This window comes from Xenopus tropicalis, chromosome 4 (assembly GCF_000004195.4).
Source record: "Xenopus tropicalis strain Nigerian chromosome 4, UCB_Xtro_10.0, whole genome shotgun sequence".
Taxonomy (NCBI): Eukaryota; Metazoa; Chordata; class Amphibia; order Anura; family Pipidae; genus Xenopus; species Xenopus tropicalis.
Window position 1 is genome coordinate 27267367 of NC_030680.2, and position 24688 is coordinate 27292054.

The 24688-nt window shown below is 35.1% G+C and overlaps 1 protein-coding gene across 1 annotated transcript in view; it reads right to left on the minus strand.

Annotated features, from left to right (window-relative positions):
• Positions 1-7636: 7636 nt before the first annotated feature.
• The window catches only part of LOC100485197 (mucin-2), a 138457-nt gene continuing 121405 nt past the window's right edge, over positions 7637-24688 (minus strand). Inside the window, exons 35-48 of the mRNA XM_031900759.1 lie at positions 24101-24281; positions 22625-22800; positions 22091-22160; positions 21369-21481; positions 20115-20146; positions 19495-19672; positions 18740-18844; positions 18212-18252; positions 16515-16625; positions 16224-16322; positions 15907-16039; positions 14261-14384; positions 13036-13196; positions 7637-7764 (exon numbers count right to left, since the gene is read on the minus strand). Of these exons, the coding sequence (XP_031756619.1) occupies positions 7637-7764; positions 13036-13196; positions 14261-14384; positions 15907-16039; positions 16224-16322; positions 16515-16625; positions 18212-18252; positions 18740-18844; positions 19495-19672; positions 20115-20146; positions 21369-21481; positions 22091-22160; positions 22625-22800; positions 24101-24281 (1652 nt within the window). The remainder of the gene's footprint in view (positions 7765-13035; positions 13197-14260; positions 14385-15906; positions 16040-16223; positions 16323-16514; positions 16626-18211; positions 18253-18739; positions 18845-19494; positions 19673-20114; positions 20147-21368; positions 21482-22090; positions 22161-22624; positions 22801-24100; positions 24282-24688) is intronic.

Genomic DNA, 24688 nt, shown 5'->3' on the forward strand with positions numbered 1-24688 from the left:
GTTTTGTCACATAGTAAATCCTGAAAAATGTGTAACTTTTTTCTGCACCTTTTAGCACAAAAAAATCAGAATCGTAAAGAAAAATCCAAGTGTTATTAAATAGCCCCTGTGCTGCCCCAGCAGTTAATAGTTGTGTGTTAGGTTTAAATATCATGGTTTATGTGCATACACATTGTTATACTGCCACCTAGTGACCAAGGTCATATTGCAAGATGTTTATTTCTAAGTCTATAGACCCTTCCATTCCCCTCCCATCATTCCTTTCCTGTTCCTGCTTTCCACATTTTAGAAGCTACTCCAGGGGTTAGGAAAGCAATATTCTTTTTCACCTCTGGCATTTGTCATCCACTCCAACATTTATACATCTGCCCTAAATAAAGAACCTTTGTGGATTCCAATTATCTGGTGAGTTCTGCTATCTGGCAAAGATTGCCCACAGTGTTTGATCTGAAGATATTGCTAAAACACTGATCTTGTAAGGTGAAGTAGTTGTTGCAGGTTGCCAAATGTTTGCAGCTGTACATTTTTTGTTATGAAATGAATTGGTGCATATTGCTAGTTCCCCCATTGGGTCAGTAAGATGTTTGAAATAAGCAGTTCAAATGTAGCTGAGGGAGCCAATGGTATGCTTTTTTATGGTGCTGCCATATGTCCAGAAAATGCATAACTTGGGGGGAAAGCCATTGTTGTTTGATATGTTGAAGTGGGGACATTTTTTTATATATGAAAAGTGTTGAGCACATATGTTGACCAATAATAAATTAGCCAACCATCAGCAGTAGTGCTGCCCGCCTTCCTTCCTGCACCACAGAAACCCTTCTATGCTCCTCCAGACAAGCCCTGGAGCTTTAAGCGTAGGGGCTGCATGACAAGGGATCCTTATGACCAGCAGCCAAATTAGATTGGTTTATGTTTAAAGATTGGCAGAATCAGATGTAGCTGTGATTGGGTGAGAAGCAACGAGTTGCTGTAGCAACAGCTCAGTGCCACAGCATGACATTGCCTTTTAGTTGATTGTTTTGGGCCCAGGCTGCCTGAGTGAGATGAACTGGGCTGAGGGGGCAGAGAAAAGGTAGGGATAGAAGAAGTTTACTTACTTATATTCTGAGCAGGTAAAACATAAGTAAAAGCTCTCTCTGTAGTATAATGTTATTAGCTGAAGTATATGCATATTAACTTTTCTCTATACTGCTGGCTTTGGGGCTACAATTTCTACAATTGCTACAATTTCCTTGGTCAAAAATCAGTGTCACTGATATTTATAGATATATATTAACCCAATCACTGTATTACCATGTCATTCCATGCAGAACTTGTTACTGTCTGGAAAAAACAACAAGAAATAAAACGTGAGCTTTTGTGTATTGTTGTGTATTGTGTAAATATATGATGAATTTACAAAATAAGAACTGAATTATTTTAACAAAAAAAATAAATAAACAAACCAACTAATAGTAGGAGTACAGTACTGTCAGTACTGTAAGGGGAATAAAGGGGACATGTCAATAAAAATGAACCCTCATTTAACACTTTAACAAAAGTAATAACTAATTTAAACCTATAATTTTACAATTATATGGATAAGAAACAATATTAATAAACATGTTACATAAAGACACTTCTAAACATTCATACATAAATGTATCCAAAGTACATAAAAATGTAAATTTAAAATCAGACCGGTTTAGTGGTCTAGTGGTTTAGTGGTCTATTCAATAAAAGTTGAACAGTGAGGTATATGATCAAATTTATTATTTCTTTGAGGTATTAAATAATATGTATTTTCTTGTTCATTAAAGTGAGATTTTTTTCATTTATGCTATTACCACAATTCATCATAATAATATATGAATTAATACCAGATAGTAGCAAATGTGCTTTCTGCCTTGCCATGTCTTTTATCACACATTTGCACTGTTGATCTGGCATTATCATCTTTAAACAGCAAGTACAAGCTTGGAAAGACTGCGACCAACTGTTTTGCAAACAAAAGTATTTCATACATTTTATATATTCAAGACTCATTACCAATATAAAAAATGCAATATTCATAACTCTTCTTTGCATAATTTTGCTAGTTTGAGCTTGATAAATCAGGCACTAAGGATGATTTAGGCAAAACATCTCACAAATTTGTATCTTACTGCACATAAAACTTCATACAATTAACTGATGTGATATTACATAATGATTTTTGACAAATATTACCCCTCCTTCTAGATTATAAATCTGCATTATTTCATAACAATCTTAACTATTCCTCAGATGTTATGTGGGTTTCTTATATGTTAGACTAAACTATGGCTTCATTGACAAATAATTACTACCCTTCAGAGATGTTACCACCTTTTAAAAACATAATTCCATATGATACCTGTGATTCTTACCCTTTATTCCATTATCCTTTGTTACAACCTATTCTACAATGTATAAAGATAAAGGAATATATTATATCATCACCATAATAGCTGACCCATATCAAACCACATTTGATTTGGATCACCCTTCATTCCTTAGGAAACTGTAAAACTAGTTATGTTCTCACACATCTCTGCTGTCAGGCAGTTCAGGATACTAACTACTTTTGTAATACAATACATAGCTATAGCTAACTCAGGTATCCTGGCATGCAAACAAAAATACCTTTAACAGTTGGCAGTTGCCAACTAGGAGACAAACATGTCATTCAGACTTTATGACCTTGATAAAATATACCCTAAACAAAGAGTGTACATTTAACAAAATAAAAATTAAACAGTGAATCCAGACTAGGTCATACAGTATACATCTTGTAATTCATCTCTGTTGATTTTTGAAACTGTTTTTCATATAATTGGCAAGATTATCTGATAGATCTCAAAATATAATCATCAAAAATCTTTAAGATGTATATGGAGTACTCTTAAAAAATGTATCATTGCAAGATATCATTCATCATACATTTTAGAAATAATGTCAATACATTAATCTGTGCAGTACCACTTTTTCCTAATATGTGCACTTTTAGTTCTTTATTTGCCACATATTTTGCAAACCAAGGGGAAAGACTGTTAATTTATGTTAATCACCTGTCAGGACCTGCCTGTACCAGAACTCTGGACTCTATGTTAGGCAGGTTCAGCATTACCTCACTGAGCCACTAGAGACCTTGGGCATCCAGCCCTGAACATTCTGTTAACCCCTCTTCTTTGCTTCTGTGTTTATGTTCACCTTCTCCTCCTTTAATTAGCCCAGGTGGTTGCAATCAGACAATTAACGGCTTTATAAGCCTGTCACAAGCAACCCCTGGTTGCTTGATCATTGAGCCCTTTTGCGTTCCAGTGTCCTTACCTGCTTGTTCCAGTCCCTGTTCCTGCCTGACTCCTGCCCGCATACCTGCCTGATTCCATTCACCTTACCCTGTTCTACAACTCCTGTTTCCGACCTCTGTTTGATCTCCCGGTATTGACCTCAGCCTGATTATTTGGACTTTCCCTGTCTTCAGCCTGCCTTGACCACTGCCTGTTATTCCGGACCCTCCTTGTTTGCTGCCAGTCCAGACCCTCTGCCTGCTTTCCGGATTTGTTTCGTCTTCTGCCTGCCTCTTACCACTGGCCTGTTGTAAGGACTTCCATATTTCTTATTACTCTATTTTCATTAATAAATCATGTTTCAGCAACATAACTTGTTTCCTGCCTATCAACAAGCGCAGTACCCCCTGTACCCATATTACACGGCATATAAGCTCCTACCTGCCAGCCACCCACCTGTGGCTGTTCCTGACATCACCCCTTATTCACATTAACTACCATACCCACATGCACCTGTCAGTCACTTATAAACACCACATGACAAATTGCGACAACAGTCCTTGTGCAGGAAGGACATCATTCCCTTACCTTGGACCACTCAATTACAGTCTAACTATGTTACAGTATATTGCAATTGGTTAATCTGTTTGAGTAAATGAGCACCAAACTATTAATCTCACATGCAATTTTCCTCATGCACTTTCAAAAGAGGAAAACAAAAATACAAATAATTTCCTTTTCCACTTGGACTAAACCATAACTCCTAGGGGAAATTAGGAAAAAACATTAAAACATAGTAGAGACATAGATTCAGAAATAATTTTCTTCCAGCCATATCATACTATGATACTATGAGTTGGCTATTTCCTCAGCCACATAGGGAAATATACATAGTACACTAATCACCCCCAGCAGCTGTTCTGCTGTCTCAAGGAATTGCTGTTCTAGCACCATAGCAATTTCATTCCCTTTCAACCAAAGTATTAAAATTTCTTAGGGTCTTATTCAGTAAAAGTTGGCTAATTAATTTTTAATTTTAGACACTTTTGTCAATATACATGGAAATGAAAATGCAACATACTAGAATACATTCTCCCACATAAACAATATTTCCACACTATCCCATGGTTTACCAGCTCCAGCTAGCAGCATATACAATATTGTTTAATTAATCTGGGGACAACCTTGCCCATATTAGGCAAAATTATATGGAACCTGCTTTGATTATATGTTAGTGAGATAAATGGCTATTTAAAGGAACAGTAACACCAAAAATTGAAAGAGCTTTAAAGTAATAAATATATAATGCACTGTTGCCCTGCACTGGTAAAACTGGTGTGTTTGCTACAGTAACACTACTATAATTTATATAATAAGCTGCTGTGTAGCCATGGGGGCAGCCATTCAAGCTGGAAAAAAGGAGAAAAGGCACAGGTTACATAGCAGATAACAGATAAGTTCTGTAGAATACAATAGTGTTTTATCTGTTATCTGCTATGTGCCTGTGCCTTTTCTCCTTTGAATGGCTGCCTCCATGGCTACATAGCAGCTTATTTGTATAAATTATAGTAGACTTTCTGAAGTAAACACACAACTTTTACCAGTGCAGGGCAGCAGCACATTATATTTTAGTTACTTTTATACACTTTCATTTTTTGGTGTTACTGTTCCTTTAAACACAATACACATTTCCATGTATATATTAACTTTGCTTTACAACAATTCTGAAACCTTTGGTTAATTAATACAAATTTTGTAAACCTCTAGTGAATAATTTAGTTCAAATCTTTCCTGACCTCCATGGGTTGTGCTGGTCATGGTTATTTTGGGATTGTAGCTGTTGCTAGTCTCTATACCAGAGTCACATCTTTGTGAATCCCTATTTATCTGACCTTATACTTTCCTCATAGAATTATTTTTTACTAATTATTTTTGTATGCTGACGTAAACAAAAGCATTTTCAGATTAGGTGCCCCATATTACCACAAAAATGACAAACCAAAAATTAATTGGAATTGGCTTTCTTTAAAACTGATTCTTTCAGGGATCCTATCTGCTTATCAGTAGATTCTGAGCTGTGTGATAGAAGTTCCAATCTACAGTATATTTCTCAATATAAGCAATTGTTTCTTGAAAACAATTGTACAAATTCATTGATCATGGACTTTGGTACTGGTTAATTTACATCAGTTAATTTCCTGACCAATCTGTATGCTTTTTCAAACATTGCCTCAAATGCAAAAACATCATCCTGTAACTTGCATGTCTTTGCATGCATGCAAACTAGTTGCACTCACCATGTTTAAGTCTGGCAACCAACTTGTTATAGATACAGGTAGCCATCTTTTAAAAAAAAATTTTTTTCGTGTTTCTGAAATATATTTGAAGCAGTAAGTCTCAAATATGTGACTATTTTCTATCTAACTTTTGAAAAGTCTTAGCAATTTTTAACAAATGTTTGTCAATTTTTAATTTTAACTTTGCCGTTTGATAATCCAATTCTGGGTCATTAATATCCGGCATACTCTGTGGAATTGTCTCTGTTTTTTAGTGATCACAGAAACGTGTCAGTTTATTTTGTTGCAAAACTGACTCTGTCAGTTTGACATTATGTTTTCCTATCTCTGCCAGAATCATACAACTGAGTCACATTTCTTTTCTTTTAATGTTTCAGAGATAACCTGTACTTCCTCAGCGTCCCTCTCACTAGAGCACATTAAAGGAACAGTAACACCAAAACATTAAAGAGTTTTAAAGTAAATGAAATATAATGTACTGTTGCCCCGCACTGGTAAAAGTTGTGTGTTTGCTACATTAACTCTACTATAGTTTATCTATAATAAGCTGCTGTGTAGCTCCGGGGGCAGCCATTCAAGCTGGAAAAAAGGAGAAAAGGCACAGGTTACATAGCAGATAACGGATAAGCTCTGTAGAATACAATAGTGTTTTATCTGTTATCTGCTATGTGCCTGTGCCTTTTCTCCTTTGAATGGCTGCCCCCATGGCTACACAGCTGCATTCTTCATATAAACCATAGTAGTGTTTTCAGTGCAGTACATTATATTGGAAATTCTTTTATACACTTGAATTTTTTGGTGTTACTGTTCCTTTAACATGTTAAATGTTTTCACCATTAACATTACATTGTTAATTTTGTGCTTTTGTTTGGAAAATTACACTCCTTCATCTAACTCTAAATTTGCATCCACACACTGACTTTGACCATAACTTTGCATCAGACAAATCATTTAGAATTTTAAATTCTAATTTGCTCTTACATGACAAATTATTAATAAAACCCATACTTACGGAAGGCAGAATACTCCTTGCTGCACTCCTGTGTCAATGCCTCTGATACTTACACAAAAATCCACCGTAGGTTCTTTTACTTAAAGACTTATGGAAGCTTCATACATACTGCACACTCTTATATGTATTATTATACCCCCCCCTTATGAACCTTTCAAAGTGGGTATACATGTGGTTTATAAAGCTCAGTGTTTATTGGCTGGCTCGTCAATGTAGTGTAGGGGAGCTGTGTACACTTGTCTCTCCTCTGTGTTGTTACTGTGCAAGGAGGAGGAGCCCCCACCCTCTGTGTGAGCTGGCAGGAAGGAAGTGAGAGAAGGAGGTGCTGCTGGGAACAAGGAAGCAGAGAGACAAGCAAGGTGCTGGTAGCTTAGAAAGTGTTCTGTATAAGAAAGTAATTGGGAACCCCCCAGTGGCAGAAAGTGCACTCTTTTAGGGTGCGGAAGAAAAGAGGGTCCTGTACAGGGCTCTGGAGAGCAAAGTGCGCTCTTCTCAGGGCACGGAAAGCCAAAGGCAGTTCTTCTCAAGACTCAAAAGCACTTGCCACATAAGTGGGGGATTTCCCTCAGTTCAGAAAGTATAAGCTATGTTATGTAAGTGGAGTTGCCCCTGGCTGGCAGGCTGTATCTATCTCTGCAAATTTAAAGGTATAACATAGGCCAATAAATCCATCAATCTTTCCAGTGTGTGTTGTGGATCAGAGAAGTTTCCCAGGGAAGGGTACCGCAGTTCAACCTGTCCTGACCCTGGGTGGAGGCACGCCATTTATCAGTGTACCTGCTCTTCCAGATAGCAGAGGCAAAGGGCTCCTGTAGCGCCACACGCAAGTGAATGCGTGCTAGATCTCATGCAGTAGTGAAAGAGGGCTAAAGTAGAATATCATGTATTTATTAAAACATTTTTGTGCAAGTATTATGGTCAAAGTACCACTCACCAAGGTGATTGTGATGGGAGGCACCGCGATCTAATCAATGACTGCTCACAAGCAACCACAATTGCAAGAGAAATAACTTCTTTATTTTATCTAGCAAAAACTCCTAACTGAAAACTTCAACAGGCAAGTCCCCAGTCACCAGCTTCTTCTCTTGAGCTCCTCTGATTGGCCAGTGAATACTGCTGGCGTCCATTGGCTGTTGGAATTCACAGACTCCTTCACAGGAATAATCTGTACAATTAATGCATATAAATATAATGTTAAGTATATGTGATATATGTGCATGTCATATATGTGTGTGCATGTCTGGATGTGTGCCCATCTTCAAAAGAGAGATCTGTCTGTCCCTCCAGGGAAGAGAGAGAGAAGGTGTGTCTGTCCTTCCTGGGATAAGAGAGAGAACCTTGTGTCCAAGAGTATATGCCTGGTTTCAGTATGCTACTACCCCCCAAGTATCTATAAAAGGCAAGAGCATATGTTAAAAAGTGTGCTCAGTCCTTTCCCAAATAAACTTACAAGTATGTGTGAATGACCAAGACAAGTGTACATTTCATATGCTGTGGTCACTATAATTCTGTATGAACATATTTTACATAATACGTTTGATATTTTGGCAACAAGCTCAGTATTCATAAAAGTATTGTTATATGTTTTTGTTTATCTTGCAGGGTGAAAGTTCCTTATATTATTGCATGATTTGCTCCTATTAACACAAGGGACTATATCACAATGATTTTTTTTTGAATTTTAAGCATAAGTAAACCTTAAAAAATTGCTCAAGCACTTTTGCAATTTACATTATTTGTTTTTATGAACTTCCAATATAATAAATTTTGTAACACTAGCACCACCTGCTGGTTGGTTCCTATAATAGTACAAACACAAAAAGTCCATACACTCACAGTTCCTCATTGTAAACTCAGTCCATTATCCATTGGTGCAGATCTTCCAGATGCACCTAGCTAGGTGCCTATAACAATGAGCACAAAAGGAGAAAAGGAGATGCACACAAAATGGTTTGCTGGTGTAAAAAAATACCTCAAACCTGTTTATTGCAGAATGCACATACAGACCAAACATTTTAAGGGCTTCTCTCTTCATCAGTGTGTACTTTTTCCACTGATGGTGTGAAGCCCTTGAAATGTTTGGTCTGTTCAGGCATATACATGATTCAATTTAAGATTCTTGTACTCACATACAAAGTGATCACCAGTTCCACACCACCATATATATTACCTCCCTAATCACCAAGTACACCCCAAGACACTACCTTCTATCTGCACACAACCACCCTCTCACTAATTACTTCCTCTCACTCTTGAATTCAGGGCATTTCATGTACTGCACCTATATTCTGGAATCCTCTTCCCTGTCCCATTAGACACTCTCAGAAACTCCAGACTTTTAAATGGTTACCTAAAACTCAACTTTTCCTTCAGGCATATAACGTATGCCCTCAGCAACTTGACCACCCACTGAGCCCTCCTACTCTCTGATCACATACTTACTCTAAGAATGGGTGTTAACTTAGGAGCACATAGAATTACAGAACAGTGGGGGAGAAACGATGGTAATGCATAAATACAGTGCACATGTGCGGGGTCAACTTCCACATGTGCCCCCGTGCAACAACAAATCTTGACTGATTGGTTGCACTTCTGCACAGGTGTCCAGGAATCAATATACAGGTAGGGGACCTTATACCATTACTTTTCACTGAATATAATGTATTTTGGGTGTAGGACCCATTGCTTTCTAGTTTATATAATGTTTATGGGTGCCATTACTTACTGACTCTCATTTTGTGTTTATTGTGTAATTGTTTCATGATCATTATCTCAATTCAAAGAAACTCTTTTTGAATTAACTCTTTATTAAGTTCAACTGTAACCTAACCTTACCTAAGAACAATAAAAACTAGTGACCAAAAAATACCTGAGTAATTTCTAATTACCTTTTATATGGGTTACACTGGTAGCTTTAAGAGCTGATATCAAAGTATCAATTGATACAGGGTTTTAACACTTTTCCTGACCAGCATGTATATCGTACATGCTAGCAGAAGAAGGTTTAACTGCCTAGAACATATCTGTTATATTCTTTGCCGGTTAGAGTTTCTCTATGAGGATTCTATGGTAGCGCAATACAACCCCCTGCGTCACCCCCATGCTTTCTGCTGTGCAAGACTTTTGATAAGTAACCTCATTGGTCTAGCAGCCCTTTTGCTATAAAAATGGTGTCCCCCTTATTTACACATCTACACACAACACACATATTACTAAAATTAGCTGTTTTTTTGATTATTAATTATATAATTTTGTAATTTGTTTTTCATCAAAAAACTATTCTCAGTTTCATGAGTGGATCAAGTTTTTTAACTACTACTGTATTTGCATAATTTTAATTGATTTTTTGATGTTATTATATTTATTACTGAATTATTGTTGTTCATTACTTGTTTCTACCTATTCGAAAGAATGTGTACTTTTAAATTTATGGTATTCAAGGGTCTTTGTACAATTACAGTCACCAGCCAATTATAACACAAAATACTCATGCAGGGTACTATTTTGCAAAAGCTGAATTGCAGCTGAGAAAATTTATATCTGCACTATTTGCATTTAGGGTCACTGAATGCCACATACATTGGTAAATCTATGCATATTGGACATGAACTTTTTAATAGATCCCTGGTGTTTAAATTGAGGATGTTTGGCAGAATGTGTCCTTTTTAAATATATATCATTTTTAAGGGTCCATATACTCTTTGGACTCTTATGACACATAAAATACACAAAGTGTGCTTCAGTGTACAGCATCTAAAGTGGTAATCATGAAAATTTGTGTGCTTACATTTCATTTTGGGGCCTCTACATGACATAAACTTTGGTAAACCTATGTACATTGGGCATCATACTGCTCAGTAGACTGTTGGCATTCATTTTTAGGTTATTTAATCTTGCTACCAAATTATTTGCAGGAGATAAGATGCTGCAAAAGGGAAACTTTCAGGCAATAAATTTATAAAAAATATTTTAGGAAAGCATTTTAGTTTTAGTATAAAAACATTTTTACCCATTTTGGATCCTAGAGAATATCTATTTTCCAAAAATAAAAGTTTTCAAGGGTTAGATTTTTTTTGCTTTTACCCCACATAATACAAGCAGTGTGTCTTTGAATTAGTTAAAATGAAAGCCTTGAAATTACTACTTGTCAGGTATAATTTGGAATCCCTACATACACACATTTAATGCCCAATGTGTCTTGGTGCTTTGAATTAACAAACTTTTGTACATGTTATAGTTTATGTTGAAATTCAAAATCACAATATGCTGTGATTTCCTGTCCTGACTATACTCTGCAATATAGTCAAGGTCTGCAGGCCCATGTGGTACTAATATTGCTTAGACTTAAAAATACCATATGGCTTTGAAATAGTAAAAAAAAAACTGTAATCAAAGCTCCATCACCTTTGTAGATGCAAGATAATGTCACAGGAATGTCACATTGTGAAACAAAATGTCTTCCACTTCCACTTTACTGAAAGCTATGTAAAGGTCTGTAACCTTATATATACCATGCATATACATACAGCCATATATAATTTTTGGCTCTGGTCCAGGTCTGTTTCTTCCTTTTACTGCCTATACCCTGCCTGTACATCTCTGTTTCTGCACCTTTTGCCCACCTTCTTCATATCTGCTCACTTTAGTTTCACTCTCCTTAATTTTTTCTCTCTTCTATGTTAGTCATAAACTATTTTTTTATATCTTCAAATCATTCTATTATCACCTTTGTGAAGTCCTTTTTTTCATTTTTTTACCTCCTACTGCCATTCTATTACTTTAAATATTATTTTAAATTCCCTCCCCTTTTATTTTCAGAATACAGTCAAAGTGTCATTCTCCCTTTCTTTTTTCTTCTCTTTTGGATTTCTCTCCTTATTACTCCATTAACTCTTTCTCCCTTTGATATCCCCATCTTCCTCCTTTCTCCGCCATCCCATTTCTTCTATTAATTGTACAGTAAGGGGCACATTTACAAAAGCACGAACGCTCGAGCATTCATGCGAATGCTCCGAGTGTATTTTCGCCGTTTTTTTCGGGCGTCCTCGCGACTTTTTCGTATGCCGCACGACTTTTTCGGACGTTTGCACGAAAAAATCGGAAGGGTTTTACCACTGTTTACAATTGTTCGGTACGAACATTTCGTGACTTTCGGATCGCCAATACGATATTATCGTGACTAATACGATTTTTTCGTAAGCATTTTCGTGATATTTGCGATCTTTAGAAATTTTCGTTTCCAATCCGTTTTTTTCCTATTCGTGATTCGGATTTGTGGATTAGTAAATGTGCCCCTAAGTGTTTGCTCTCACACTTTCTTTTCTCTTGTTCATAAATGGTTGCTTAGGTCCTTCCTTTTTCTTTCCCCTTTTATTCAATATTATATTCTACTTTTTTTTGTAAAATGTTCTTCTATATACTGTACGTTATCTGAAGTCCACACTCTCTCTTTTCTTTCTCTGCTACCCATATTCCACTATTTCTCTTCTGTATTGTTGTGCAGTGCTCTCCATATTCCTCTATTAGCCCATTGGTGCAGTTCTCTTGTACCTGTTTCTTTTTGCATGTCAAACTCTTCCTTTTTATGCATTTTCTTTTTTACTCATAAAAAAAACCTGATGCTATGATCATCTTTTCCACTATTCAATTCTATTCTTCTTTATTCAATACCAAAGTGTGCTTCTCTATTTTTTGCTTTTTATTTCTAAATTTACAATATAAATCTGTTACACTTTTGAGACTTTATTCCTTAAGGATAAATTTAAGAGTAAAAAAATGAATAGAGGATCTTGCCCTCAAACTCTATAATGCATACTTGGGCATATTTACTGAACAGTGAGCATTTGGAGTATTGTCAACAGAAAGTTTTCACATCACATATTCTCTTAAAGGAGAGTATGATAAGGTATGATAAGGTAGGGATAAGCTAGGGATAGGCAGAAGAGGCAACTGCCTAGGGTACATTGATTGGGGGAGCCAGACAGGAACCTCTCCTGCCTACCCCTAGCCTGCACTCCCTTCTATTTGCCCCCCCTGTTTTCATTACGTGGTGGGGGCAACGACTCCCACCCATGCTTGACAGCGTGACTGCACATGCATGCACAAGTGAAGGGGGGAGGTGCAGGGGTGAGGTGGCCGACCGGGTTGCCTAGGGCACCCAGTTGGCTTCTCACATTAGGAAATTTATGAAAATACACCTGACAAATTGAGGTGAACTTGAAGGTGAAGGTGGAGTTAGAAAAGAAGAAAACCAGTGTAATAAGAAGCATACAAATCTTTGCATTGCATCAGAAAGTACTTTATTTGAGGAGGTAAAGGTATAAATCATACAAATTAACAATAAATTTAATTGACAGTAAAGTGATTAAAATATTAAATAATTGTGTTTTTCTCTAATTAAAATACCTCCTTAAAGATTTAGACTAGACGTTTCTACCTGGACATTTAGTGCCAGCACACTTGCACTCCAGCACATCAATGTACTCATGATCAATTAATGTTCCATCGGGGCACTGCAGCTTGACTTTACTTCTTTTAGTCTGAACCTCATTGCAGCAAGAACATGTATGGGACATAGTATGTTCTTCAGCAGAGTACCTAGGTAAAGGAAATACAATAAAGTTAAATTTAAATTGTCTTTCACAGAAGTGGTTTTTCTCCAACTTACAATTTGTCATGTTTTGTTTGTAATGAGATAATTTGAAGACTATTGTACATAAAAGAATGTCTTCTGTGTCTACTAAATTAGGCTCATGCAGCCCCTTAGGGGGTGCTGCAATTGATGGTCTTAAGTTTGTTACTTGTTAATAAGCCTTAGCAACCAATCAGCTATTTACTGGTCAGCTGCTTGAAAACAAACATCTGAATAGTTGCTATGGGTTACTAGATGTAGGCAAACTTGAAACTTTTTATAAAATTACCCCTTTCAATTTCTACTTGCAAAAAAGTATATTTCTAGACAAATGACTCAGCATATTACCTAATTAAGGGTCTAATATACCCCCACATTTTCAGCAGAATTGTAATTAATTAATCCCTATGCTTGCACAAACTATTTTCATCTCTCTATATAGGGTATAAGAAAACCCAGATAACTACCTTATATGGAATGTTTTTTATATCCCTTTTGGGCCACTTACACAAGCCTCCTACACTATCATTGGGATAAGCCCACTTTTGGTTAAAAATATTTTTTTGAATAGTCATACATAGCAGTAAGTGATACTTAGTGAATAGGTACCAGAATTCTAAAGGCAGTCTAATAATATTTATTAAAGTCAGACTTTTTAGCATCTGTAGCCAGAATTATTTTAATTTTCAGAGCAGAATGTTAAATTATAAATTAAATATAATTATAAATGTAAAACATCTGTTGGAAATTGTTCTTGCCAGGGCTTGCATTTAATACAATTAGGGAATATCATTATTTAAAACTTAGACAAAGGTATATTTATCAAGACTAGACTATAAGAACCCCTGAAGTTAAAGTTTAGTATGGAAAGTTATAAATTTAACCTCATGTACAGTGAATTTTTTTAATGTAAGGGACACTTACTCTTGAAACAAATAGACTGGGAAAGTTGGAAATCATTGGCACCATATATGTATATAATCATACTGTATATTATATTCAGTTTATGTAACTATTATTTTCATCTTACCTTGAAACTTTTCCGCAGGCTCCTTCACAGCGAGACATTTTGATCCTGCTCACAGATCTGCACCCTTGGTAGGACAAGTAATCATCAAATGCCTGTACCTTGCAGGAGTCCTTCTTTTGGATACCTGTAGTGGAGTTACATTACAGTCATTTAAAGAATGGCCATTTTATTACATCCAACATGGTTTAACTAAATGTGACATTTAAGTTATATACATTTTAAAGTAATGTTTTAGGGCTCTGGCACACGGGGAGATTAGTCTCCCGCGACAAATCACGGGCGACTAATCTCCCCGAGTTGCCATGACCCGCCATCCCACCAGCGAACATGTAAGTCGGGTGACTTTTCGCAGGCGACTAATTTCCCTGTGTGCCAGAGCCCTTAAGAGTAATTCTTAATCTCTCTGTTTAAAAATACATTTCTGTTTAGTCTATAAAGAATGCCATCTTATCATTTATTTTTACATTGTAATGTAATGCTTTTTTTGGCTTGTTATCATAAACAAAATTTGTTTAATTAAAATTACATCCAATAAAGGAACTCTGCTGTCAACTCAGTCGCACAGGGGCAATTAGATGGGTGGCATAATATAGTTAAAGTCAAATAGTATTTTATGAGCTCCTAAAGAAACATTTTGTTGTTATTCTTTCATGAATTGTTTGAAAACTAAAAAGGAAAACAAACTGTTTTCTAATAAAATTATTGTATCATGGATGGTGAATCAATGAAAAGGCATGGAAACACACACGTAATCACATTTTTTAAATTTATAAAGGACTTACATGTTTTACAGCATCCATTGGGTAAGAGTTGAATGCTTCCCTGGTATTGGGGGAAAAAAGTAGTGTATATTAGGATAACATTCATGATATGCAATATATTTGTACAATTATGGATTATAAGCAAGAGATTTACAGTTGCAGCGTTTAGCCTAAAGGTCACCAAAAGCACAAACCATGAAGAGTAAGAGCCAGACAAAAACAGGGATTGTTAATACTAATGCAGCTTCTGTTTACAAATGTGTCTCAATATTTTTTGCAAGACTATGGTACTTGCCCTAGCTTTTGAAACTGGACCTACTTTAACCAACCATAGAAACGACAAAGAATCATTGTACTATTGATCCATATATTGTATACATGTTGCCAGGCCATTGTAGGCAGCAAACAGCAGGACAGGTCATTCATCTTAAGGGACAGAATGTTAAGTAAATTATGTTTTGACCACTGCTTTGAACTGAAGGTAGCTTTAATACATTACTGAGGTGTGAAGAAATGGATAAACATTACAGTGTGCCTTTTTGGCCTATGTTGTTTAGGTACAGAGACTGCAAGAAAGAGGAGAAGGACTAAAATAGTGATCAGCTAGCTCTTTAACTGGCACTAAAGGGTGAAGCAGGAATGTTCCATAATAAGCAAGTAGGGAATTGTAACTTGCCATACTGGGTAAAGAATGTTGCTTAATAAGGGCTAAGGACTGTCCAATATAGGACTGCTATCTTCCCTACACAAAATATGCATTTGTATGTAGCCTTCTATAACCAACTACATATATGAATTAGTGACACCTTAAGGTCACAGGATACAGTTATGCAAATGATAGTATGATATGATTATGTATTATGGTTCATGGCAAATAAGGATTACTTACAGGCTCACAGTCTTCTTCATTTAATGAGGGGCAAGACATTTGAGTGACAGTGGTGATGAACTGATCATTGATTAATGAGCATTTATACATTGTGCAGTTATCGTTCATAGAGGGCAGAACATCTCCATTCTAAAATAAAGATAAAAATAGAGTAGGATAAATTGTAAGATATTTTATGTTGTTACATTTTAACTTGACATTAAAAACATAAAAACAATAAAAAAAATAAATGAACACATACAACTCATCTAAATGAAATATACATGCTAGATAATTTTGCTGCAATATAACATTTAGCTATGACTGAACTTACATTCATAATCCTGTAGGAGCCATCATACTTCACAACACAGTTGGTTTGCTGACAGGTACCACAGCAGTCAGATGGGGAATTTTTCTTCACCTTAAAACCCTGTTGAAGTAATTAGAAACTATTAATAAACCTGTATATTTTGAACATTACTTTTATAGTGCTATTTTGTATGTAGAAGAGATTTGTTACATTACTTCAGCACAGTACACAATATATAAGAAGAGTATGTGAAATAAATTCATGCCTCTTGCCATTATCAAAATATTTTAATGCTCATTGCACACTACTTACAGCTGGGCAGTGTATGTTGCAGACAACTGGGTTGCAGGCTATTGTAAAGTTGTGTCCATTTTGTGCACAAACACAATTCTCACAGTTCTCTGAATAGACATGAGATCCAGGCTGTCGGAACACAAAAGAAAAAAACTTAAGTTTTGGTGCAAATATATAATATATTTTTAGACCATAGCAGTACAACTTTGGCTTTTACAACACCTGCAATGCACCACTTTATAACATTAAAATGTTACCTATTACCATGTACCTAACAATTACCAAAGAAGTGCAATAATATTCTTTAGTAAGTTGTGTCAATGATTACTTATTCCAACATTGAGGTTATTTGTCCTCAGTGTCCAAGAACATAAAAACGACAGTTCTGAATCTCAAGAACATGATCCGTAGAACCACATATTTTGCACTTCTGGGCAGTATTAAGTTTTATTGGATTGTGTGTTAGACATGTGGAAGTCAATAAAAGTTGTACTAGGCAAAGTGAAGCCATATTTTCAATTTGAGACATTTGAGTTTTTCAAGTTTTTTTCAAGTTGGTAAAACTCAAAGAATATGGCTACCCCCATATGAAATTTCAAATTAAAAATGTGTGCTTTTAAAAAATGGATTTCAATCCAGGATTTCCAATGACATTATTCCTTTAACATGGATATTAATAAGCTGGAGAGAGTGCAGAGACATGCATCATAACTGTTAAGAGGGATGGAGGACTTGCTAAAAGGAAAAAATGTCAAGGTTGGGGTGATTTTCTTTGTAGAAAATGTGCTTGGGAGGGGGGGCTTGATTATTCTTTATGTACTTTTTAAGTACACTAGAGGATATTATAAACAGATAGGGAGCAATCTTTTGCCTCATAGAAAAAAATCAATGCACCATAGGCTTTAGACTGAAGGAACAGAACTTTCATTGAGTGAGGTTGTGGAACACCCTAAAGGGTGATATTGTGAGATTTGGAAGATTTCTTAAATAAGTATAATATTCAAGACTTTTGTGATCTTAAGAACTACAGTTAGTTAGCTGGCATAGGTACTGGCATATAAAGTTTAGTATATGGTTTATATATGTGAGTGTATAGATAGGTCTGTATATAATAAGTCTGTGTATAAATATGCTCACTGGGGTTTATTTGGATTGGACTTGAAAGGCTTTGGTCTTTTTTCAAACCAGCTTAACCATGTAACTGTGTTGTCACTCTGTTTTGTTTTTTCTTAGGCTAAACAGAATTTATTTTTATTTTTGAGAGGTAGATAATTATATTGTACAGTGTACAGATAACCCTTCCACATAATGGACTCCTGCTGATGAAACAGTCACAACAAAGGGTGACAGAAAGGTGTTGTATAATGGAAATCTAATTATCTAACTCATGAGGACCAAACAGGGCCAATGAAGTCCTATTCATTAAACCCATGTCCAATACAGGGTATACTACCCATTTAATATCTATAAAGGATATTGGATTCTATAGTCCACCTTTAGTGTTGTCTAGGATAAAAAAAACACTGAAGGCTTGGCTGATGCTGTGAAAAGTTGCAAAGACTCTGTTTAATTATTATTCATGTATGGTTTCACATCATTTTAGTAAAATTGGCCTGCCAAAATCTATGATAGCTATGAAGCTATGACTTAACTTTAGTAGGTTTAATATTTTTTTTGTTGTTATTTTTTATTTAGCTCTAAAAAATGCTTCTTACCAAGTATTCAGCATTTCCTCTAACACAAACAGGTTTTGGTTCTGGAAGAAAAAAATGCATCAGATGTTTGATATTATTTTAGTAAGTTACATATCACAACAAATTTTCAACAGTATTTCTCCTGTTACTCATTTTTTATCATTTTCTCCCCACAGCCTCTAAAAGCCTTTTCCCTATATCCATCACACCCGCCTTTCTATTTCCACCCACATTCCTTTTTTCCCCAATTTTGCCAAGTTTCCCCTTTTATCCTATTTTTGTACCACACCCAATTTTCTGCCTATTTTCTCTGCTTTCTTATCTACTACCTTCTGCCTACATGACCCTATTTTTCTCCTGTTTTCTCTTGTAGATTTAAAACCCTGAAACTCTTCTTCTAGGGTGTGCCTTATTTTTAGCACTAGGTTGCTACATTAATGATAACATGACTCAATGCAGAGTCTTCTATTCATTGTATATTTTGTTAAATCCTAAGATATCTATTTTAGTCACTTTTAATTGCATGCATTCACTTTACCATAAACTTACCACAAACATAAGTAGGACAACAATGTCCTTCATTGATGCCACCTTTAAGTTCAAATCCAGGTCCACATTTAGGGAAGGTATTTGAGCACCGACTTGGGTCACATCCTTTAAACAAGATTATCCAAAAATCAGGTTTTTTTTACATGTATTGGTTTTATTTGAATTTGATATAAATTGCATTGATTTGCAGACCTCACAAATGTAATTTAAAAGTAATTGACAAGGGACAAGGTGGCAATATACTATACACCCCACCAATTAAAGACTTTGACCTTTGCTTAAGGCATTATATACAGGGACATGCAAATGACTCCTTATTGTCCCTGTCATTTGCATGTCTCCACCTATAATGCCTTGAACTAAAATAAAGGTCAAAGCTTTTAATTCTTGGTTTAAAATCAGTGCCATGTGCATAGAATGAGGCATGTGAATACTTTCTGTTTTAAGATAGCTGTCAATGCTTGTCTTGCATTTACGAAGGGCTCTGTGGCACCTTTCAGCCTCTCTCTCCCTAACATATATGTTTTTTTGCAAAAACAATCCAATGTTTTTGATTAAAAAATGCCAAATTTTTTGCCATTTATGCCATATTATTATAAAAATACACCATCTAAAAGCTTAACAGATTAAGCATTTTGGCGTACATCATTTTATTTGTCACTTTTGTCATAAATAAGGATACTTTTTTCATTTGTGAGTTTAGTCATGGTAGGAAAAGACCTCTAAACTTTTTGTGTGTGATAAACTATACTTACTGCATACAGTTTCTTCACAACACTTGTTTGTAGCACTGACTTGAGTCACTTTGTAGAAGCCTTCTCGAGTACACTCTTCATTTCTTGCATGATGGCACTGTTGTTTTTGGCAGGTTATTCCATTACCACCCTCCAAACACTTGCAGGTCTCACAGTTAAACTCAAAGGATTCTCCATACTGTAAAGAAAGGAAAGTGTATTTAAAAGAGTATTTAACACAAATACCCAATCTATCAACAAGGTAAACGTCTGAAACTTTTGTAAATAAAGCCAGGTCAGAATAATGTAGGGCCAAGGTTGAATAATTTTCTCATCACAGGTTGATTGCTGTGGGCACAGTAAGTTAATGTATATAGGGATACCATAAAATACACAGTGAAACATAGCATGATGTATCATTTAACTGAAAAATAAATAAAATTGTCTAAACGACATATGGATTAGGTTACCACTTGGCTCAGCAAAACAGGAAGATTGTCATCTTTTTTCCAAGACATGTTTAATTTTTAACTAAACCAACAAAACACCAGCACTAAGTTTAAAGTTAAAATAGTGGCAAAATTCCATAACAACAACTATACTTATTTTCATATATTCATATATAAATCAAAAATGAATACCTTGCGGGGAATGTTGTCTGGCCCAACACATCCTGGAAAAATAAAGAAAAAGTTCATAAGAAAGAAGGAAAATATCCAATAGCAAATTCAGTAAAACAGAATTTTAGTAAATCTGTTCATTAATAAAACATATATCATACTTATAGGGATCATCATATATAGCACTGGTTTCTCAATCTGGACCTGCAGATTTGAGTTTCTTAAACTCACTACTTAAGATCCTACAGTGGTATGAGCTACTATCTAGAAATCCATTTTGCCGAAAGGGGAGTCTGTTTAAAGCAAGTAATTCTAATTTTAAAAACTGATTTAATTTTAGTAAATCTGTTCATTAATAAAACATATATCATACTTATAGGGATCGTCATATATAGCACTGGTTTCTCAATCTGGACCTGCAGATTTGAGTTTCTTAAACTCACTACTTAAGATCCTACAGTGGTATGAGCCACTATCTAGAAATCCATTTTGCCGAAAGGGGAGTCTGTTTTAAGCAAGTAATTCTAATTCTCTTTCTCTCTAAACATAACATGGATCATTGGACTTGATCTAAACTAAGCTACATAAATCCATATTGGAGACAAAACAATCCTATTATATTTATTTGATATTTAAATGATTGTAGAAGACTGGGTCTGGTGATCTAAATTACAAAAATATCCCTTATCCCAAGAATTCTCTCACTATACTCTTACTGTACTACCAAAAGTAAGAACAGCACACTCAATCCAAACAGTAAATAATTCCTGGTGGCATGACCAAGTAACAGGCTGGTGTAAAAGCCATAGGAGTATTGGAGCTCTGTTAGCAGAGAAAGAACCAGACCAGCACAAAACAGGGTTTTGTTGTGAACTGCACCTACACGCATTCCCTAAATTGTATCTGTATGATGCACATATTGGTGAACAGGAAAAGGGGCACCTACATGCTTCCCACCCCCAGCTCAGCTGGCACACCTGCAATTCTTTTATGCGCATGAGCAAAACGCACAGTACAAAAACCATACCATAGAAAGAAGTTTTATGACATTTGGTGAACAAACTAAAAAAATATCTTTTCTCCACTTTCAGAAGCAGTCTAAAAATTGAATTTGCCCAAAGAAAATTTGTTTATGCAAAGGCATACATTTCTCATTGTGAATATTTTTTCTGTTAACAATTTGTATTACATTCCCCCTATTGAGTCCTATAGATAGTTTAGCTTGTCTGCATAAAAATCAGCCTGTCTGCATAAAACATCAGTACATTTACTCACCACATTCGCTTACGCAGGTATCAATTTTCGTGCTAAATGGCATGCTGCCTTTGGCACAGAAGCATCCTTCCACAACACGTCTGTCATTTTTCATTGCCATTGTATCTGTTGGCCTAAACAAAGACCACACAGATTCAGAAATCAAGTTAAATATTTTACTTAAAACTAAAGGCAATAGATTGGTGAAGTAATGTTCTTGATGGGCTATGCATTAATGAAATGCATAATCTGACTCCCCTTGCCCCCAAATTACTAATGGGATCTATATGTTGAAAAGAAATAATTTTAGTATAGTTTTGTGCTAAATATGTCTTAGAATAATAAAGCTGATCTATTAAAATCTTATAAAAAATGTGGGTCTCTGAACTGAACTTAGTGGCTTTATACTTAATACTGTTATTTAATAAGGAAGTTCTGGGCTCAGGTATATGCATTATGGCACATTTTATTGCAGAACATAAAACCTAAAAATGTATTGTGATTTATATTAATATATTTTCACTCACTGTGCACTAAATAAATTGTTGCATATATATGTAAATGACAGGAAACAAAAATCAAAAAGTCAAAAATCTATTGCTTTGAAGGTTGACTACTTATTCATTGATCTTAATTGCAGCGTCATTAAGGAGTTTTATAGACATTTTTTGTATTATACAAATATAGTAACTGAAGGTTTTATTATTTTTCCCAGAACATTTAACACAGGAATAACTACTTACCTAGTTTGACAAGTGATGGGGAGAGCCGGGCCACATGCATCATACACTTTGTTAGAAGGACAAGTAAATGCTAAAACAAGAGAAAGATATAAATTATTGCTTTTAGGGGGTGATTTCTCGAGTTTTATAGTGCTAAAACTCACACACTTCGAATTATGGTTCAAAACCTTGAATGTCTGATATTTATTAAATGCAAAAAAACTGAAAACTCAAATGTAAAACTTTAATTTTATATAGAAGTCAATGGGGGTTGTCCTGAGCAAAGTCAAGCCATATTTTCAATTCGAGATTTTTTTAGTTTGTCTAGTTTGTAAACCCACAAATTTGAAGTATTCAAGTTTTTTTATTTGAAATAGATTTCCATATGAATAAATATATTCAATTTTTTTTAAACACTCTTGAATAACCAAACTCAAAAATTGATAAATAAGGCCATTATTAGAATGCTTCTACTGAATATGTATATGTATACACTGTACCTTTATTTAGTGATGAGTTTTGATCTAATAAGCAAGAGCTGAATAGGAAACTTACGACAAGATGGGGCATGGCTTCTCCACTGAATGCAGACACCACGATCACCACAGATTGAAGCATAATGTTGTAAACTTGAACATTCACTATCTGAGTTGGCCTTATTGCAACTGTCCAAAAGGCAGGCTTGGTAGAAAGGTTCTGGTGAATGGAATGCATGGCAGTTTTGGAAAACCCTTTAAATAAATACCAATATAGAATTAGTTCATTTGAAAATGTGAAAGAGTAAATAACTTCTTAAAGTAGTGTTTTTTATTCTATCCACAAATTAAAGATGGTGTGCGAGAGTTAAACATAAATTGCACTTTTAGAGCAATAAAACACTGTAAGTAAAATACAATTAATCCTCATAACTGAAATCTAACTTGGAATCAATGAATAATATCTTGCAAAGCTATAAACATGGAATGGTGCTAATACATAAATCTTTTATTCTAATAAAGAGGAACAAAGGAAATCTGTGTTTTTATATAAGGTAGATTACAAATACTATTCTTGCTTTACATTGGTGCAATGAGCATTATGCAAACGCTTGGGTGAAACATGGAAACTTACTTCTAGGGTACTACAGGTTAAAAATTTAAAATATACAGGGTTTATGAAGTTAAATCCAAGTATTAAGTTGTCCTTTTGGAGACAGGACAGAATTTTTGAGGCATCAGATCCATTTAGGAAGCCGTAACAAAAATATACAACTTTATGGAGTGAGTCTTCTATCAACCTCAACTTCTGCTCAGTTCCATAGCTACATAAGGATAATTCATCTAAAAAGTCAATGGATCACTGTAAAACCTTAGATCATTGGTCTACTCTTACGAAAAGTTTTCCTTTACTTGACTCAAATTCCTTTTTTATCCTATGTAATGGCCCTTTATCTACTCTGTTCACTTGATCTGGCTTGTTTAAAATATCTCTTAGCCTTAAATCTAATTTTTTCATGGACTAAAATAGACTTTATATGAGATCAATAGTAAGAGTTTTTCACTGAATTAATTAAGCGCCATATAACAACTGTTTATGAACTGAGCAATGGTCTGGGAAACATATACAATCATTATCTTGATATGCATGTTGTATGCTATTTTATGCACCCCACATCAACAAATCATTATGTGCAATAACAATTTCATGGAATACCTGAATTGCTAAAGAAGTATAGGGCAGAAGCAAATCTTCCATTATTGGTTGTCTTAAGAATAGTCTAGGCCTAGTACGCCTTCCAAACATCAATACAAAAGCTATTTTTGTTTGTAAGAGCCAGCAGGAACAAACAACATGTATTTTGTTATATAGTTACAGTTAAGGCTATCTACAGGTTGTATTTTGATATGGTTGTGTGAACTTGGCAAGTTATTTTCTGTCCTTAGGAACCTTTCACAATACATTTTTCCTATCACCATTTAACAGCAATGAGAATAATGCATAATGATATTATTTAATAAATTTATTATGAATAAATCTCAAGTCAATTCTTACGGTCCCATGATGAGATCACAGACAGCAGATTTGCAAGTGTTATGATGTACTGGAGGAATGCTGTTGCATCGAGGCTTGTCTGGGTTATGCACCATAAAAGAATCAGCCATAGCTGCAGCGCTAGTTGTAACTTTACCATTAGCCATCATTAAATCATCAGCTTGGTTGTTGGTGCAAGTACCTAAGATAAAACAGTGAAATTATGTTACAGTTTTTGGTGCAACCCACTATTTTGGAAAATGCTAATGTTGATAAAACAAAACACAAACTCTGAATAAATCTGTATTTACAATGTTGTTATTTCAACCATATATCACAGTGGCATTGCACAATATTGAACTCTGCTCATACAGGTATAAATGAGTTTACTGAGGTATTTGTCATTCTAAAACATAGGCTAAATTTAAAAAAGCAAGACAGAAACATTTTATCACAGTTATTGGTGCAATGTAATGCAATGATACAAAACTCAACAAGAAAAAGGAAAGGAAAATATGTCTATGACGATTTTCACTCATCCAGGTCATGGTATATCTAGTATAAATAAATTTTAAAGCAACTGGACTTGTTTGGAAAGGAAAATACACA